Here is an 18,167-nt window from a genome sequence, read left to right on the forward strand (position 1 = left end):
TAGCTTTTACACTGCGCGAAATATCTTCCATTCTTGCAAGTTATATCCGATTGTTCCTATGGGAGCTATAGGATATAGACATCCGATCGGGACGGTTTTCAAACTGGATCTGCGTACACATGTTTTAGGACGACTGTGAATGTTTCAGATCGCTAGCTTTTAAACTGAGCTCGCAAACGGTATTGAAACAGACGGACAGACGGACATGGCTATATCGACTCCCCTATTGATCCTGATCAAGAATTCCAGTTTTTATACCCTTGCAGAGGGTATTATAATTTTGGTCAGAAGTTTGTAACGCAGTGAAGGAGACGTTTCCGACCCCATAAAGTATATATATTCTTGATCAGGATCAATAGGGGAGTCAATATAGCCATGTCCGTCTGTCCGTCTGTTTCAATACCGTTTGCGAGCTCAGTTTAAAGGCTAGCGATTTTAAACTTTCACAATCATCCTAAAACAAGTGTACGCAGAACAAATTTGAAAACCGCACCGATCGGATGTCTATATCCTATAGCTCCTATAGGAACAATCGGACATAACTTGCAAGAATGGAATATATTTCGCGCAGTGTAAAAGCTATTGACAGTCTTTCCAAATCTTATTTTTTTATGCATACCTTGATCAGGGTAAAAGCTATTGGCATGAAACTATACAAATCTAGTTTATTTATGTATACCTTATTCCTTTTGCTACTTTTTTAATTTTAGCAATTTCAGCAAAGGTATTAAAACTTCGTCTTGCCGAAGCTAGCTTCCGTTTTCGTTTTTAATAAATAAGACTATAAATATATAAGGAACAATTTCTTTTCAGTTTCATATCAATTTATGCGCTACTCTGCATAACCGATGCACATAATTTAGCTTTAATATAAAGATAAGCGTTTGTCATTATATTTGAAAAACAAGTGCGACTCTAGGCTGGAATTTATTCGAGTCAGCCTCTTCCCCGAAATCGTTTTTAAAACATTATGGCAAATCCCTATCTTAATAATTGACCACCCGTAAAAAAATCCTTCATAATTGTTTTAAAGAAAAATTATTATCATCATTAGGTTTTAATTCTTCTCGTGGCAGCCCCAGAGAAGAAAAAGGTTGATCGAAAGATACTCGAAACTTGTTGAAAATATCCTTTTTTTGCCTTTTGTTTGATGCCTAAACCCAGGTCTGCTAATTTAAAAGGCATATGATTGGTTTGTTTAAACACACACAATACACAACATTAAACTTAGTTTTTGGTGTACGCCGTCAAAGTTGAAATCTCTGATTTTACACTATACTTGTGTTTTTCAATGGAAACCATTTTAATTTACCTTTATATTCATAGTGCTCTACAAGCCTTATAAGCCCCATAAAAATGCAGACAGATGCGAAATTATGTAAGTACAAACTTGGTCCCCCGACAACGAGTTTGGTTTCACTTGTAGAATTAAACATATGCTGGAATACAATGCCAAAATCTCCTGTCCGTGCAATTAACAACTAATTTCGAGTATCAGATACTTTAGCTTAGAAAATATTCCTGTATTTCTATCTGTTCTTCCAACTAAGGAGACTTTTGAGTACGGAAGTCCGAGTTATTTAAGATTAGGTGTATTAGGTCAGACAGGATTAGCTCAATAATACAATTGTGAAGCCATTAGAAAGGGTATAAACATCATCATAATGCAGTTGACCTGTTTTGGTGTGTATCACCGCTAACAAAGTTTTGTTCCACAATTTATATCTGGCAACTCTGATTACCGTAAAAATACCTTTTCATCCGCACCACGGTATAGACAAGACACACTCCGCAGATAGTGGGCATTTTCAAAAGTTAGCAAGTACCTTAACCATATTCGATGATTTTTAGAGATGGGAAAGCATCGATGATGTCCTGTCAAACATCGATACTACCTATATTGATATTTTACTAATGAAATGGAATGGAAACTAAAAGGCTGCGTAAAAATCGCGGTAGAACCGTTAACAGTGCGCGATATCTACAGTGGGATTTTCATTACTCGTTAGTGATGAAAGAACTCCGACTATGCCCAAACATCGATACTACCGATGTTTTAAAAACATCGATGACTTCGATTACACCGCTGAAAGCAGCGATGTTTTTCCACCCCCCTCATTCTTTGAATCCGCGCCCACGAGCCTCAATCGTTGCTGACGAAGAGTAAGTGCGAAAATCAGGGCCGAAAATTGCATAAGAATCTCTCCAATCAAAATCGAAGTAAGCGAGGCGTTCGGTAGACTTGCCCGAAATAGACAAAATTCCGAGTGTGTTTGCTTTTTTCCTATTTTGCGGGTAAATCCAGAGTCGTAAGTGTGCGGAATTCTGGGCACGCCGTTATGTAACCTGAAGAGGCGAAAAGCAGCTGATTACCCCAGCTATATATAATTAGATAAAGCACATGTCTGGTACGTAACTAATGGACGGTCGTCTGTCTACTTTCAGCCGACCCAAATATCCAGAACAAAACCAAGATGTTCTCCAGCTTCTTTGAAACTGCCCGGAACTCGCCCTTCCGCAGCCCCCTGACGGCCGTGCGATGCGATGCCGCCGCCCCTCTGGTGGATCCCCAGCCGGTGGAAGGTCGCCAGATCGCCGCCGCCGCCGCGCCTGTGGCCAACCAGCAGGACTCCTGCGAGTTCGGCAGCTCCAAGTACTTCGCCCTGTGCGGAATCGGTGGCATCCTCAGCTGCGGCACCACCCACACCTTTGTGGTCCCACTGGATCTGGTCAAGTGCCGTCTGCAGGTGGACCAGGCCAAGTACAAGAACCTGGTGCACGGATTCAAGGTCACCGTGGCGGAGGAGGGAGCCCGTGGATTGGCCAAGGGCTGGTTCCCCACCCTGCTGGGCTACTCGGCGCAGGTGAGGATGGGGGCTTTGGTCTTGGGTTGCATAATGGTCTGGGGCGGATTTAATTCCCTCGCTCGTGACTCGGTCCCGTGACCCTAATTACACGGTTCCGGGTTCGACACACATAAAGGAAGTGATCTGATCGATATCTTGATATAATAAATAATTAGAGAGGGCGACCTTTTATGACGGAGTCTTACCAACGAAAAAATAATCTGTATTGCCCAAACCACTATATCACAGTAATTTAAAAATATTAAGATCAGATTTAAATATGAACAAATTAGTACCTAGTAAAGAAACGAGAATACCTTATCAATCATAGATTGATATTTGTGAATAGAATCATAGAACGCCTTCGCATACAACAACATATAAACATTACTAATATTAATATTTGTAATATAAATTAATAGTATGAATTATTTTTTTGATATACAACCTAAAAAGCCACATTTATGATATTTGATTGATAAATATAAAGCGATTATAAACTGCAATACTTAAATTGTATTATCGAGTCTTTTGCTAATCAATTTAGAATCGATTGCCTTAATAAACCAAATGACATTTTAATCATAGTTTTTTATACAAATATAAATACAATTTTATATAGTTTATTATTATCCGATTATGTGTAAATTATCTTAAAAATCTCAGATGCCAAATGTCATATTGATCACAGTTGTTATAAATAAGTGAGAAACAATAAATTAACCTTAATTTGTTTTTTTTCCAGGGTCTGTGCAAGTTCGGTCTGTACGAGGTGTTCAAGGTAAAGTACGCCGATATTATTGGTGAGGAGAATGCCTACCTGTACCGCACCTCCTTGTACCTGGCTGCTTCCGCTTCGGCCGAGTTCTTCGCCGATATCGCTCTGTCGCCGTTCGAGGCCGCCAAGGTCAAGATCCAGACCATTCCCGGATTCGCTAACAACTTCCGTGAGGCTGTGCCCAAGATGCTGAAGGAGGAGGGCATCAATGCCTTCTACAAGGGTCTGGTTCCGCTGTGGATGCGACAGATCCCTTACACCATGATGAAGTTCGCTTGCTTCGAGCGCACCGTGGAGTTGCTGTACAAGTAAGTAGCATTTGCTTTGGGAGTTACCACTGCTTTTCACAGACACCCATATTAATCGTTTAAAAAGCTTTAATAAAATAAGAATGTTTTAAAGATAGTGAAAATAAACATATTTCTAAGATTTACATTATTGCGAATATCGTCAGCATCGCAAAACTTAACTATTAGTTCTTTTAAGTAATGATTTTAATTAATTCTTAATTTCTTAATTATTATTTGGCCGAAAATAAAGTATTTCGTACACGCAGATAACTTTTTCTGACGTATATATAACAAACTAGAATACAAATTTTGAAACTATCTTATCTTGTTAGCTGAATCTTATCATTTTGTTATCATCTTTATAAATGTAATATTATTTTTATATTTATCATAAAATGGAAAATTATTATTTCAACGTTAAGTGTGAAAACTAGAGCCAATCGATGCCGTCCACCTAAATCGATACTAATGATATAATCTCCCGCAGGTATGTGGTGCCCAAGCCCCGCGCCGACTGCACCAAGGGCGAGCAGCTGATCGTGACCTTCGCCGCTGGCTACATCGCCGGTGTGTTCTGCGCCGTGGTGTCCCATCCCGCCGACGTGGTGGTGTCCAAGCTGAACCAGGCCAAGGGAGCCAGCGCTATTAGCGTGGCCAAGTCGCTGGGCTTCAGTGGCATGTGGAACGGACTGACGCCGCGTATCATCATGATCGGTACTCTGACCGCCCTGCAGTGGTTCATCTATGACGGTGTGAAGGTCGCCCTGGGCATTCCTCGCCCACCACCCCCAGAGATGCCCGCCAGCCTGAAGGCCAAGCAGGCCTAAGTGGGCTACCCCACACGGTTACCTTTAGGCCAGAGTTGATTAGTTGGCGCGATTGTGGGCAGACCCAGGAGCAACATACTTTTACTTTCTAACGATTTTTCGATTTCTGTATAGCCGAAAGCCTTATGCTAATTTTTGACAACAATACATCAATGTTGCGTGTGTGCCATTGCACATGTACATTCCAGGAACAACACTTTACGCATTTCTCTGACACAGCTATTTATCCTCACTTTTATATAGTCGAATCTTTCTACTTTAATCACTAAACATTCTGTCTTACGTAACTAAGCTACACTCAAGTTCAAAGTATTTAATTCCATATATTATTTAATACTATGTGCTATATTTAACCCTATGTGTGTCTAGTTTGCGCTAGAAAGTATGTCCGTATGTTGTACCTTCGATGGCCAGCCCCCAGTTCTCCCCTCCCCGCTGCCCTCCCACGCCCCGCAAGGCCACACATGCGAATATGATATTATGCTATTTCAATTGTCTGACCCGTTACCCAAGAAAGCACTCTGAATAAATTAAATTATAAAATATAAAAACACTACCAAGATGCATTTTCTAATCTTTTCGATCTGTCGGGTTATAGCTTACTCGGGCCTGTGATTACAAAAAACGACTCGTGGAGATAACCTTATGACCAATAAATGTTGTTCTTGACATTGAAAATGGTGGTTATTGTATGGCTTTGAGTAGCTGAAGGAGGTAATTTCAAGCGAATTGAGAATAGAAACACCATAACGATTAATTCTAATGGAAAGATACTAAACTACAAAATATATTAATATTTTAAAAACTCATAAGATAGTTGCTGAATTTGTTTTGATATGGACACTCTTGAAACTTTTGATTGGGAAAGTTGTATGTCAATGGCTTTTAAACTGAAACAGTGGAATTAAAAACTGAATAATGGGATTCGATCCAAAGTTCAAAGCGATCACCGGCTTAAAGGGCAAACCAATTAGTGGATTTGGATCGTTTTGTGTTGGAGCTAGCTGATCTCTTTATAACCATTTACATAACTACTCTCCCACACTCTCCGTAAGATGATAAACACAGCAGCCAGGAAAACAAGGATTGATTGCTATAAAGGAGTTATGTTTATCTGTGAAAAAGGGGCAGTTAGAAAGTATTGAAGCCCACATAAATACTTTTATATAACTCAAAACTCCATAGGTTTTCCAAAAAATATTTATTGTGTTTATGAGCATTGAGCTGAATAAGACAATTTAATGGCTCGTTCTGTCATAAATTCAGTAGAAACTAAATAATTATAGAGTACGCTTTATATATGGGCACATATATAGTTGATTCATTCACGTTACGTCAGTTTGGCGCCTTACCAACTAAATAACCTCTAAGGACTACGAACTAGGAATTTTTACATAACTAAATTCATATGTATATAAATGTATTTAACAGGCAATTTTCTGGTATATTGTTTGCTCTTGCTTCTGTATGTACAAATCACTTAAATCTAGTTAGGTGTATATATCGGGGATCTGGATCACACAGAACAATAAGGACAAATAAATTGGTTGTCTGTTATGTGATGATGCGATTTGTTTTTTAATTTTTATTGTATTATATAATATATTGCAGGACGTGTTTTATTCTCCATAACAAGCCATTTCAGTCTTAGCGTTTCAAATAACCAAAAAGAAAAATGATATAATTAAATGAAAAGAATAAAAATGAAAATAATAAAACGAATAAACTTAGGGACTACAATTTTTGTTGTTTTTCTTGTGTGGTTTCGTAATGTGTGTTTTTGTTTTCTTTATTTTGCAATTGCAGAAAATTTCGAAACAATGGTTTGCTTGGATGTTTCACGCCTCAAAATTCATCTCCTTTCATTTTTATGTGGTTTTTCGTTTTTAGTTTACATAAATCTAGTATCAGTTATATAGATGTAGACAATCACACAGGCATACAGGTAAACATATAAATCTAGATTTTTCAATAATTCTTTGCAATCGAACATAAAACATTTTAAAAAGTTAGACATAAAAGTTGGGATTTTAAAATTCCATCGAGTTGATAAAAGACAAAACATACAATTTGGGGCTTTTGCTTAGTAGAAGTAGTTATAAGCCCCTCTATCTCAATTATCATTGAGGAATCCTCAAGTCAATGGCACTTTTAAATTGGGATATTTGTACCAGGTATAAGCTTAAGTCAAAAAGTTTCGTTAGTGGTAAAATCTTTTGGACTCTCTCTCTGTCACTAAAACAGTTTATAAATTTTAAATCTGTTCCAATTCTGTTTCTTTCTGTTCATGTGGCCTAAATGAGAAACTTTATTCAACCGCTTGGGTCGGGAAAATCCACCCCCGTTCCCAGGCGATTTTACCAATAGGGGGTAATTGGCTCCTGGTGCCAACCGTTTTGATCCTGCACCTTTGCCAAGGCATCGGTCAGGGTGGACCTTAGTTGCTGGCTCGAGTTGCGATTCTGGCCCTTATCGTAGGGCGACAAGGCGTTGTAATAAAAGGGCGATCGCTTGCTGATGGTGTAGTTTTTACCCTGTAAGTTGATGCAACTTTCATAAAAGAATTTGTAATAATTTGTGTGTTGAACTCACATCATTATTGTCCCAATATTCTGTTTCGTTGGTGCGATAGCAGATGCAGAACTCCAGGCGCTTGGAGGATGGCGGCAAGGTGATCTTGAAGGAGAATGTATCGAAGACTACATGGGCACAAGTAGTCGGTCCATAGGCCCTGGCGAATGTGCAAAAGATATCCTGCTGGCTCTTCCAATCATCCCAGGTCACACGTACTATAATCTCCTTCTGGAAGTCGATGTTCTTCACCTTGATGGTGCCCACCACAATCGATTCCTCATCCTTAACGATCACATTCTCCAAGGAAACATAGTTCTTGTCTATCTTTTGTCTGCAATAAGAAAAAAACATTAAAAATTATAGTTTCTTCTTCAATTATATAAGAGTCTGTTTAAAGTTTCACAAGCTTGAATCTGTCTTTAACTCACCTGAATGATAGATAGTCTGATGCCGGCTGCTTGAAGTCCACTGTCCACTGATCTGGTGGATGTGGACTCACTAGGCCCTGTGTTATCTGCTCCAAGAATTTCATGCTCCAATAGGGCGGCACATTCGAGGGTTCGGACATCACACGAACCTCGGTAAGCGATAGACCCTCATCATCCGCAAAGATCACATGCTTTTTGGGGCCACGGCTGCAAAAAAAGAAATCCCATCCATTGAGTACATCACAATATATTATAAATTAATTAATCGTTATTAATATATATAATTAAACGTAGATTTGACCCGGGCTTTATCAGTTTGACTTGACCCCCCATTTGGAAATATGCATTTTATAATTTTGTGGTCATTGACTCGGCATCTTTCTCTGAGCAGATTTCTATTTTTATGCTCAACAGTTTGATTTTATTGGTTTGTTTTGACTTTTAGTTTAGCTAACTGCGCCGTTGCCAAATGCATTTTTTATGAACATTTATTGAGGCTTCTGCCAGATAGCAAAATCAGTGTATGCCAATTGCTTTTAACTTATAATCGTTTTGAATTTTTAAAACCCTGCAAGCTAGCAAAATTATATTCTGGAATGATTTCCTTTTCAAATGAAGAATTGTATTCCTTTAAAAAATGCGGTTCCCGAAAAATTCCCTGCGTCATGTGAATTGTATATTTTTCTTTTTATTTTTAGCAGTCACGTACGGTTTTGCCAAAGATTTGCCTTAATCTATATGTAAAACACGCCTACTTTTGGTTTTGCCTTTCTTTTTGCTTTTTTTTGCTGGGCGACTCTGCCCACGAGTCTTTGACTTTAATGTAAATAAAAACACGCCTCACTAAGATATATAGGATAACTCGTGATTCAAAATGTAGGAAATAACCAAATAAAATTTCGGAAATTATGAAACAAAAACGTCGGACAAAAAAATTCTTGGACTCTGAAAAATGACTGAAACCAAATGAACTCGTTTTGTTGTGGTTTTTACATACATACATTTTATATAAGATATTATTGAAGAAATATTAAAAAATTATGTAAAACTTAGGTTATTACTTGCCTACTTTTTTAAATAAATTTTTTATAAAATAATTTTCCGGTTCTAAGATTCTTTGGGAATCTTGTTATAACCTCTGCTTATTGGAATAACGCTCGCTACACTTCTCACCTCATTTAATAAATGTTCCCTACTTCACTTCAGTTGATTAAAACGTTCTATTTAGAAAATTGGCCATAAAATCGATAAGATATTGCAACTTATTTCGGCTAATCAGCTTTGTTAGGGGCTCGCTTTTTTATGCGTTTTCGCTAACGCTGAGAAATAAAAAAGTTTCCGTCAGTTTGAGCAAACCTACGACTGAATGCCCCCCACACGGAGCAGAATTTATTTGGCCTGCAAATTGGAGGAGGGTCCGGGGAAAGGCTTCGAGTGCTAAATATATATGGCAAATACAAATAGCCAACAATTGTACTGGCTATTGCCAGGCTGGCTCTCTGTTTATTGAACGCCGGCTGAATTGCCGGAGATCGCACCACCCGACTCAGTTCGAATCGGATTGGATCGAAACGACTATCGTCGATGATCACGCAGCGAGGGCATGATCGGTGTGCGCCTGCTGTTGCTGCATTTTCTTCAACAGGTTTCTTTTCGAGGCGATCGCTTATCTGGATCTGGTGTGTGGGCCTCAACGCCCAGCAGACCAACCAGAAATCAGAGACCGCAGACGGGTCTCGTTTTTTGTATTTTCTCGACCGCTTTCCTGAAACGTGTCAACTATGAAAGAGATCAGCCGAAAAAATAAAAAATATTCATTTGCATTTCCAGACGTTTTCCCCACTTTGGCTTACATTTTCTCCAAGGGAAACGAGTTTGGGTTATCAACTGCATTTGTTTAACCACAATTCCGTATGCATTACGGTTCGCATTTATTTTTGAGGGTCCGGTTTACAACAAGTCCATAAATTTGAAAACTCCTCAATATGCAAGCCACATTAAGTTCGATGATGGGCAGGAGAAACAAGTTTTGGTCCCAGTAAAAGGGCTCTTTAAAATCCGAAACATTTCATGTAAATGAAAATGATGTCTTAAAATACTTTTTAATTTCCTTAGTTTTTAATCTAAGGGCCTTGCTCGAGTCCCCCATTTTCTTATGTCAATAACCTGTCCGAAAATATTCTGCCAAGACCTGTTCAAACTTTTACATCGCTCATATTTGATGGGCATTCTAGTTGACCTTAAAACTGGGCTTTTTTTTTTAAATGATTCAAGGTATTTCCGTCTTTTATGTCGCCAAACTTTCAGGTTTTCCTATTTTTCTTCCGCTAAAAAGAATCTTTAGCTTATCCAAAAATACCTCACGTTTAGATTTTTCGGAAATTTTCTTTACGCAAATCCAAAGTCCAATAGTAATTGACTAGACATAAAAATAGTTTTTAGGGGAAAACTTTTTATGGTGGTTTGGATTTTCTTAATTACTTTCTATGCCCAGCAATAAAATTAATTTAAAATAAAAGTGAAAATTACGAAATTTGTTCACATTTTTCAGATGATGGGGCGCCATCATTTTTACAGCAGACGCATCTGCCCCAGCCCCACATTTCTGATCAATTCACGTGATCTTCGCATGAACATCGGACATATCTCCCCATCTCTATATATAACCTTACATTGTGTGCATTTGTGTTCCGAGGCTTGTAATGTTGAAATATTTTTAGTTACGTTACACCCGAAAAAAATGTGTATTTAACATGACGCCTTTCGCTTGAGAGCGATCACGCTTCTAGGCTAATAATTCTTCGGCCTTGGCGTGACCCGTCTGCTTCGTTTGGTGGTTGATCTTGATGATTTTCGGGGAGGCTAATTAAGAAAGAAGAAAGCTTTTCATAGGCTGTCAAATGTGATTCAAGGAAGGGGGCAGAAGGTCTTCATAATTGACAGTTCGGTGCGGAAAATATTTGAAGATGACGGATGTGATTTCGATGCTTTAAAACGTGGCTGTTTAAGGATGAACAGTTTTTGTTGGTAGTTAATGACTTTTTATCTGTGACTTTATTGACACATGATCTGCTCAAAGTTTTTGTTTATTTTTTAATATTTAAATTTAAAGCAGAGCAATATTTTTTTCTCAGTGGATGTCGTAACTGATAAATCAACTCATATAAAATACGCAACCGCAAAATGTACACAAAATCTACACCAGCAACAGGCACACGTCTGGTTTACATTGATAATATTACGGGTAATTGCATTCGTTTTGGGAAGCTGTGAAGCTTTAAGCCGATGTCCCGTCTAGACATTGCCCAAATAGAAATAGTGCCCGCCTTTGACGCAAATGTACGTATAAATTATTTTCTCTATCTCGTGGCATGTGTATTTTTAGGTATTTTTCAAAATGTCAGATTCAAGTGCAAAGAAGGAAACTTTTCTAGGGCCTGTTGAAAGCGAAATATATTTACAAAATATCTGCGAGACATCGATAACCTAAATATTTTCATGGTCTGCTTATGAATAGGTAATGTGTTCCCCATATATTGCGGGTAAATGGTGAAGGAAAATAAAAATAATGACGCCTTGCTGCTGGGGCCTATACTAAATACAGTCTGTTCCGATTTGAGTCTTAATATGTGCGGTTTTTTATCTAAGGTATACTAAATAAAGACGCTCGACTCGAGATGCAGTGGCGTGTTTTTATTTTGGCAGATTTCTCAGTCATTTAGATAATTTATATTTTGTTTTTGTGAGATTGCATGTTCTTGAATATAGCTTAAATATCGAGTATATTTTATGATCTTTTTGCATGTATTTAGCTTGTCGGCCGTATGCAATTTGCTTTTCTTCGTATTTACCAAATAACATGTGCTCGGCTATGACGTCTGTGGGAAAGTTGTTCGACTGCCAACAGATTTTCTTGTTCCTTTTACTTGAACTATCGTAAATGCCTTATAAACGATTAATCTTTGTTTATACATTCTTCAAGCGGAAATGGCCTTTTGACGGTTTTTCGAAATGCTTATAAAGTTTAGAAATGATCTTAAGGGGTTATCCGGGTCTTGACACTTCAAAAAATTCATTTTTTTCAAACTTTTTTATATAATAGTACAAAGTTTCAGGAATGTTGTCTGAAAATTTCAAGTCGATCGAAGCAAAACTGTAGGAATGGGAGAAATTTAAAACCCAGCGCGTCGAACGTCACAACAAGCCAAGGGCTCTGGCGTCGGGCAGATGCGGCACTTTAAACGCGTTTTTCTCAAAACCACTTTTTTGAAGTCGGTAGTCACGATTTCTCAAAAACTATTGCACCGATCAACTTCTGCTTTTGCACACTTCTTTTAGACATAATTCTCTTGTCCTTAACGGAGGGATTTTTTTAATTTTTAATTACAACTCATTTTATAAGCCAAAATATGGCCAAAATTTACGTAAAAAATGACACTTTTTATGAAAAGCGCTACAAAAAATTCAATTTTTAATTTAAAAAAAAATGGCTCGTAGAGGACAAGCGAGACACATACACTATCAGAATAATTTTGGTTTTTTGATTTCAGACAAAAATTGGCGGAGATATTTTGCCTACCGCAAGGACACAATTTATTATGAGGTCAAGTTCAAGCCTGCCTCAACGGCTCAATTTTAAAAATATTTGGTTCAAATTTTTACACAATGTTGGTCAAACCATAAACATTAATGTACAATAAATGAAATTTGTGAATTTGTCATAAGATCTTTAAAAAAAATTCACGAAAATAGGCTTTTTTTCGTGCTCCAAGACCCGGATAACCCCTTAAATCATTTGATTGCTTTATTCTCTTGTTGTTATTATGGTTAGGATTTTAAATATCTATTAAGCATGGTCAAATAATAAATATTAAACTTTAATATTTTGTTCGTCTACTCTTATCTGGTAAATTAAAGAAAATAAAATACCATTTAATTTTTATTCTTCTTCTTTTTATTTTTGTAGTACTGTACCATCTTTAAAGTTTATGTCATGCTTTCAACTAAATGATCCATTTAATTTCTTAAGGGGTTACCTTTTAACGTTTTCAGATCCCGTTTCGATTTTATAGTCTAACCACAAGCTACCAAGTTACTTGAAAACAAGAAAGGAAAGCTAACTTCGGGCGGAGCCGAAGTTGATATACCCTTGCAGAATACTCTGAAAATTATATTCTCCAAAATTATTCATATGCATTCTTAATACTCATCAAAAATCACAACTTCCTAACTTTAAAAACACCAAAGTTATGGCATTTCCAATCGTTCAGTTATATGGCAGCTATAGGATATAGTCGGCCGATCCTTATGAAATTTAATAGGTAGGATTGATTGGCTAAAAATAAAACCCATAGAAAATCCCAACTTCCTAACTTAACAAACACCAAAGTTATGGCATTTCCGATCGTTCAGTTATATGGCAGCTATAAGATATAGTCGGCCGATTCTCATGAAATTCGGTAGGTCAGATTGATTGGCCAAAAATAAAACCTATAGAAAATCTCAACTTCCTAACTTAACAAACACCAAAGTTATGGCATTTCCGATCGTTCAGTTATATGGCAGCTATAAGATATAGTCGGCCGATTCTCATGAAATTCGGTAGGTCAGATTGATTGGCCAAAAATAAAACCTATAGAAAATCTCAACTTCCTAACTTTACAAACACCAAAGTTATGGCATTTCCGATCGTTCAGTTATATGACAGCTATAAGATATAGTCGGCCGATTCTCATGAAATTCGGTAGGTCAGATTGATTGGCCAAAAATAAAACCTATAGAAAATCTCAACTTCCTAACTTTACAAACACCAAAGTTATGGCATTTCCGATCGTTCAGTTATATGACAGCTATAGGATATAGTCGTCCGATCCCGGCCGTTCCGACTTATATACTGCGTGCAAAGGAAAGAAGGGTGTGTGCAAAGTTTCAGTTCGATATCTTTAAAACTGAGAGACTAGTTCGCGTAGAAACAGACAGACGGACAGACAGACGGACAGACGGACAGACGGACAGACGGACAGACGGACATGGCTATATCAACTCAGGAGGTGATCCTGATCAAGAATATATATACTTTATAGGGTCGGAGATGTCTCCTTCACTGCGTTGCACACTTTTGACCAAAATTATAATACCCTCTGCAAGGGTATAAAGATACCAAATCAAACCATCTACAGCTCCTTGTGTTACTTCGCTTTCTCTAGTTTTCCCCAAGATTTTCCCCTCGTTTAAAGACTTACGAATAAATGAATCACCCTGTTCTGACCACATTTACCTAGACTCTCGCCCCACAAAAGTCCCATCTAGTTCAGTTGGTGGTTTAGTAGGTGCGGCGCCATTATCTTCGATGGCCTGACGTCAAAGTGACTGAACCCTGCGGCACTTACGCCCTCTTGATCGGTTTGCCGTCGCCATATCGAGTTACCTCCATTACGCAATCTTATCGCCGAGTGTGCACTCACCTCAGCTCGCAGTGTGTGGATCCGTTGCTGTCGCTGTCCTTGCTGCACTTACAGCTATGGCTGGCACTGTCCGTAACATCACTGTCCGTCGGCGAGAGATCTGTGGAACTGGCCGAACTGTTCTGGGACTTGCGCAGGCAGGATTTGCGGCTGAGACAGGACTTGGGCTGATTGGTGAGCAGCGGAGCCGAGGCCATCCGTTCCAGGTAGCTCCGTCCGGAACGACTTCCCACGCCCAGGGGCGTGGCACCCGCCTTCTGGCCCTGGACCGCCGCCGAGGCGTTGTTGACCATGGCTTTGGAGGCCAGTGTTATCACTTGGGGCCGGCAGTAGCGAGACGCTCTGTTGGGCTCGTCATTGTAACTGAAATAAGAGACCAAAATAAATGAGTTTTATATAGCCCAACAATTTTTGAATAATTTTTGAAAATTTTATTTTGACTTCAAAATTTTGAAATTCTTTATTTTAAAATACTTTTATGGAATAAGATAAATTAATTTAACGAGCTTATTCTTTTAGTTTGCACTTTACATTTAGTTAAAATATATATCCCTTTGTGAAAATAAAATTTCTATATTCGGAACATCAGATGGCAGCTATCTTTCAATTGTTTTTACCGAATATTGTAAATTTTTTTGCGGGACAAAAAAAAGAGAAAAGATCATTCTTTTATTTCGGCCATCTACGCATCAAGCTGTCTTTTATCAGGCCTGATAAGAGCGGTGTCTTAAATTTTTACTGCCTCAATGTTTGCCTTCATTGTTCTGAGGCCCATGTACTACTAGTATTTGTACTTGTACTTCTGCTGATACTTTTATATTGTCTTTAAAGAAGCATTGCTGATAAGGCCCAGCGGAGTTGCGCACGACCTCCCCACTTAATTTAGGTTTGTCGTGGAGGAATGTACAATATTGAGTTGAAGTCTATTTGTTTGGATCGTTCGGTGAGTCATCACATTGTATTTTCGGAGACTCTCGTTGGTGTTACTCATTTGTCACAGTTCGCATCCCAATTTTAGTTATCATAATTATTCGGCTAGACATTCATAAAACTAAAAGTCAATGGTTGATAAGGTCCGATGGGGTTCGCATGGACTTTCGCATGCTGAACATATGTTGGTGGCATGCTGATACTGCTTTTTCGGCGTGGGCCTGGCTATGGGAACTTTTCCGTCTGCTCTGTAATCACCACTTTTTCTGGCTACATTCTGCCGTCTGGACGGTATATCAGCATATTTATTGCTGATTTATTGAATTGGCAACTTAAAAATTTCAAGTGTTGTCGATGACAACCCTCTGAGTTACGTGGGTGATTTTAAGTATTGGCTGTAGTAAACTGGCATTCAAAACATGAGTAGTTGTTGTAAAATCACGCTGTGAAATTTCGAGTGATTTTACGCATTAACAACTGAGTTACTTGAGGTAGTTGGAGTGCTAAGGTGTGCTTAACGGCATTTTGCTCACGTGCCCCGATAAGAAATGTTGATAGTTTCTCTCAGCAGGGGTTTCAAAAATAGACTCAAACTGTTTCAGGTTTCGTCTTTTGAGCCAAATAATCAGTTAAGATTAAGAGCCTTAACTGATTATTCGATTTCTGTTCGCTGTTTCTTTTGCCTGTTTGTTTTGCCCGGCTCTACATATATATTTATATTTAGCTTAAATTCACATATATATCTTGCCATAAATTATTCGAATTTTTGTTATTGTATATTTATCATTCCCGAAAATAAAATTCTCACTACAAATATGAGTTAAATGCAGCGCGTGCAGCAAATGAAGCGCGGCAAATTGGTTTTATTGGATCAATTGCTTTCGCCCCTAAATATATAGACATTTTCCCTTCACCAATTTGTCATAATTTTCGAGTTGCTCTTGTGCCCCTAAGAAAAAAAGTTGCGTCAAGGCGCCACGCGCAAATTTGTCGCCAAGCGAGCGATTTTTCGACGCCATCTCCCAGACTCGTGAACGATTCTCCAAATCTCCCTCGGCTCTACCAACAACAGATCACCTCAGCATCGGCGAAATGTTTGTTTTGGTTCATCCATTTGTCTTGCCTTGATCTTGAATGCTTTCATTTCATATTTCGCCAATCTGTTGTCAACCAAAACCGAACCTTAGTCGCCGAATATTTTTAGTACCTGCAGTCATTGTGTTCTTGAAAAATTCGTATTTGTTTTATTAATACAAGATTTTCCCGCCTTTGATCAGGTGCTTAAAGGTTTCCAAACGCCAGTTGGAACAGGTGTTTTAATTGTATCAATGTTGACAGCCCTCAATAGGATCGAATTTTCGTTTTCACATTTTTAAATATTTGAGTTCTTACATTAGGTAAATGAAATTGTGCCACTCTGCTTTGTTTATTTAGGCAAAGTAGGTTGTGTTTTGAAATGTGTATTGCTAATTGAATGTTTAGATGTGTTTTAGGCTACACATTTATTTAAAAAAAAAAAAAAGCATTTCGATTCATTAAACCCTAAATATATTCAAAGTTCATATATATCTCTGTTTAATTCACTCAATATCACATGTTTATTATATAACAACGGAAACGGAATTTTTTTATTTTCACTCAGGTAATCTGACAATTTTATCGACCTTTTTTATTTCCTTTCATTAACACGTACACAGCTGTTTAAATTCTTTTAAGATGTATCAGAAAATGCTTGGGGTGTCTTATCAACCGATAACAAAACGGAAAGCTAAGTTCGCTTTTAGAGGTGACAGCAAAACTTAAAACGTTTCAAGCTAAAACCCTTTAGAATATTTTTGTAAACTAATTTCTTTTGATTGGCAGTCGAAACTCGTGAGCTCACTTAAATCAATTTAGTATTAAATAAGTCCAATTAATGGGACTATTTATTAATGTCTATATTTTTTTTGGAAACTTACTTTAACGATTGACGCTGATGTGCGCTCATGAAGTCCGCCAGAAAACTAACGGGTGGACTGTGACTGAATATGGGCGGACTGTGTGAAATCATTTTATATATGGCTTCGATCTGGGCTGATTACAATGATCACTTCAAACAAGGAACTTTTTGTGTGGAAGCCCCTGTGAAAAAATATAGAAAATTAAACGATTTGTTTTTGTTTATAATTGAAGCGCAGCAAAGCGGCAATAAATGAACAGTTAATTGGAAAGTAATATGTAAATATAATGCATGATCGGAAAATATATTTTTATGTAATTTTTGTGTGGATTGCTAATCTCAGGTGGAATCGGTTTTAATGATGAACACACAAGTATAGTAACACCAATTCCATAATGAGATCCACATATTTTAATGTCATTCGAAAAGTTATTAGTTTGGTCCGAATTCATATCAATATAAGATTTTAAATTAAAATCGAAACAAGGTTTTATAGATATGCTATGATACTTAAAAAGAAGCCTTATAGTTAATAGAAAATAACGTTTAGATATTTTTAATTGCTATAAAACATCAAATAATTTACACAATTTTGTATGATATTTTTTAGCAATACATTTTGTTTATGTTTCGGTTTGAAGTTCGCAACTAACCGTTGGTTGTTATCTTCTCTCTGTTTTCAGTTTCGCTTCAGGAGGTAAGGAACTTTTCTTTTTCTTGTGCAGTCAATCACTTTTTCTTTTTCTTTTATTATATATTTTTACTTTTTCATTTGTGCATCACGCGTGTGCGTCAGACAATGAAAGCGATCTTTGGGACGGGACCTTAATTGAATTTATTAAAATCCTCCGATCGGGGCACTTTTGGTGGTCACACGCACAAACCGACGAACGATATTTAATTGATTTTCTCGCGGACTTTGCTTAAGTGTTACTTAATTTTTTTGTGATTTTGTTTTAAATAACACGGACAAAAAAACAGCAACAACTAGTTTCCGTCGCGTTCCCCGCTTCGTTCCTCCTATGAACCAACCGTACGCTTCGACGCTGCGAAAACGAATGAAAATGTTTGTTGCTGCAACTTGCCGTTAA

The 18,167-nt window shown here is 37.7% G+C and overlaps 2 protein-coding genes across 3 annotated transcripts; one reads left to right on the forward strand and one right to left on the reverse strand.

Annotated features, from left to right (window-relative positions):
- The first annotated feature begins 2,094 nt into the window (after positions 1-2,094).
- LOC108038921 (phosphate carrier protein, mitochondrial) lies at positions 2,095-5,297 on the forward strand. Of its 2 annotated transcripts, none has more exons than XM_017115810.2 (4): positions 2,095-2,163; positions 2,446-2,864; positions 3,592-3,932; positions 4,402-5,297. In XM_017115810.2, the coding sequence occupies exons 2-4, from the start codon at positions 2,475-2,477 to the stop codon at positions 4,739-4,741; spliced, it is 1,071 nt and encodes a 356-aa protein (XP_016971299.2). In that variant the 5' UTR covers positions 2,095-2,163; positions 2,446-2,474; the 3' UTR covers positions 4,742-5,297. The 2 variants fall into 2 exon arrangements, with proteins under 2 accessions (XP_016971299.2, XP_016971300.2); XM_017115811.2 differs by lacking the exon at positions 2,095-2,163 and adding an exon at positions 2,202-2,220.
- A 626-nt stretch (positions 5,298-5,923) lies between these two features.
- LOC108037929 (protein phosphatase 1 regulatory subunit 3B) lies at positions 5,924-18,137 on the reverse strand. Its single transcript, XM_044461532.1, has 6 exons — positions 17,730-18,137; positions 17,096-17,258; positions 14,208-14,570; positions 7,744-7,950; positions 7,334-7,646; positions 5,924-7,275 (listed from the first exon to the last, which is right to left on the reverse strand). Exons 2-6 carry the CDS (start codon positions 17,185-17,187, stop codon positions 7,099-7,101), a joined length of 1,152 nt encoding a protein of 383 aa, XP_044317467.1. The 5' UTR covers positions 17,188-17,258; positions 17,730-18,137; the 3' UTR covers positions 5,924-7,098.
- Positions 18,138-18,167: the final 30 nt, after the last annotated feature.

The sequence above is a fragment of the Drosophila rhopaloa genome, unplaced genomic scaffold (genome assembly GCF_018152115.1).
Source record: "Drosophila rhopaloa isolate 14029-0021.01 unplaced genomic scaffold, ASM1815211v1 contig_47, whole genome shotgun sequence".
Lineage (NCBI taxonomy): Eukaryota > Metazoa > Arthropoda > Insecta > Diptera > Drosophilidae > Drosophila > Drosophila rhopaloa.

Excerpts from the sequence above, each read along its gene's own strand:
- LOC108038921 (XM_017115810.2), top strand. The coding sequence starts at position 2,475 with ATGTTCTCCAGCTTCTTTGAAACTGCCCGGAACTCGCCCTTCCGCAGC. Across the intron at positions 2,865-3,591 it reads TGCTGGGCTACTCGGCGCAG|GGTCTGTGCAAGTTCGGTCT; the intron begins GTGAGGATGGGG and ends TTTTTTTTCCAG. Across the intron at positions 3,933-4,401 it reads ACCGTGGAGTTGCTGTACAA|GTATGTGGTGCCCAAGCCCC; the intron begins GTAAGTAGCATT and ends AATCTCCCGCAG.
- LOC108037929 (XM_044461532.1), bottom strand. The coding sequence starts at position 17,187 with ATGATTTCACACAGTCCGCCCATATTCAGTCACAGTCCACCCGTTAGT. Across the intron at positions 7,951-14,207 it reads TCCACACACTGCGAGCTGAG|CCGTGGCCCCAAAAAGCATG; the intron begins GTGAGTGCACAC and ends CTTTTTTTGCAG. Across the intron at positions 7,276-7,333 it reads AATATTGGGACAATAATGAT|GGTAAAAACTACACCATCAG; the intron begins GTGAGTTCAACA and ends ATCAACTTACAG.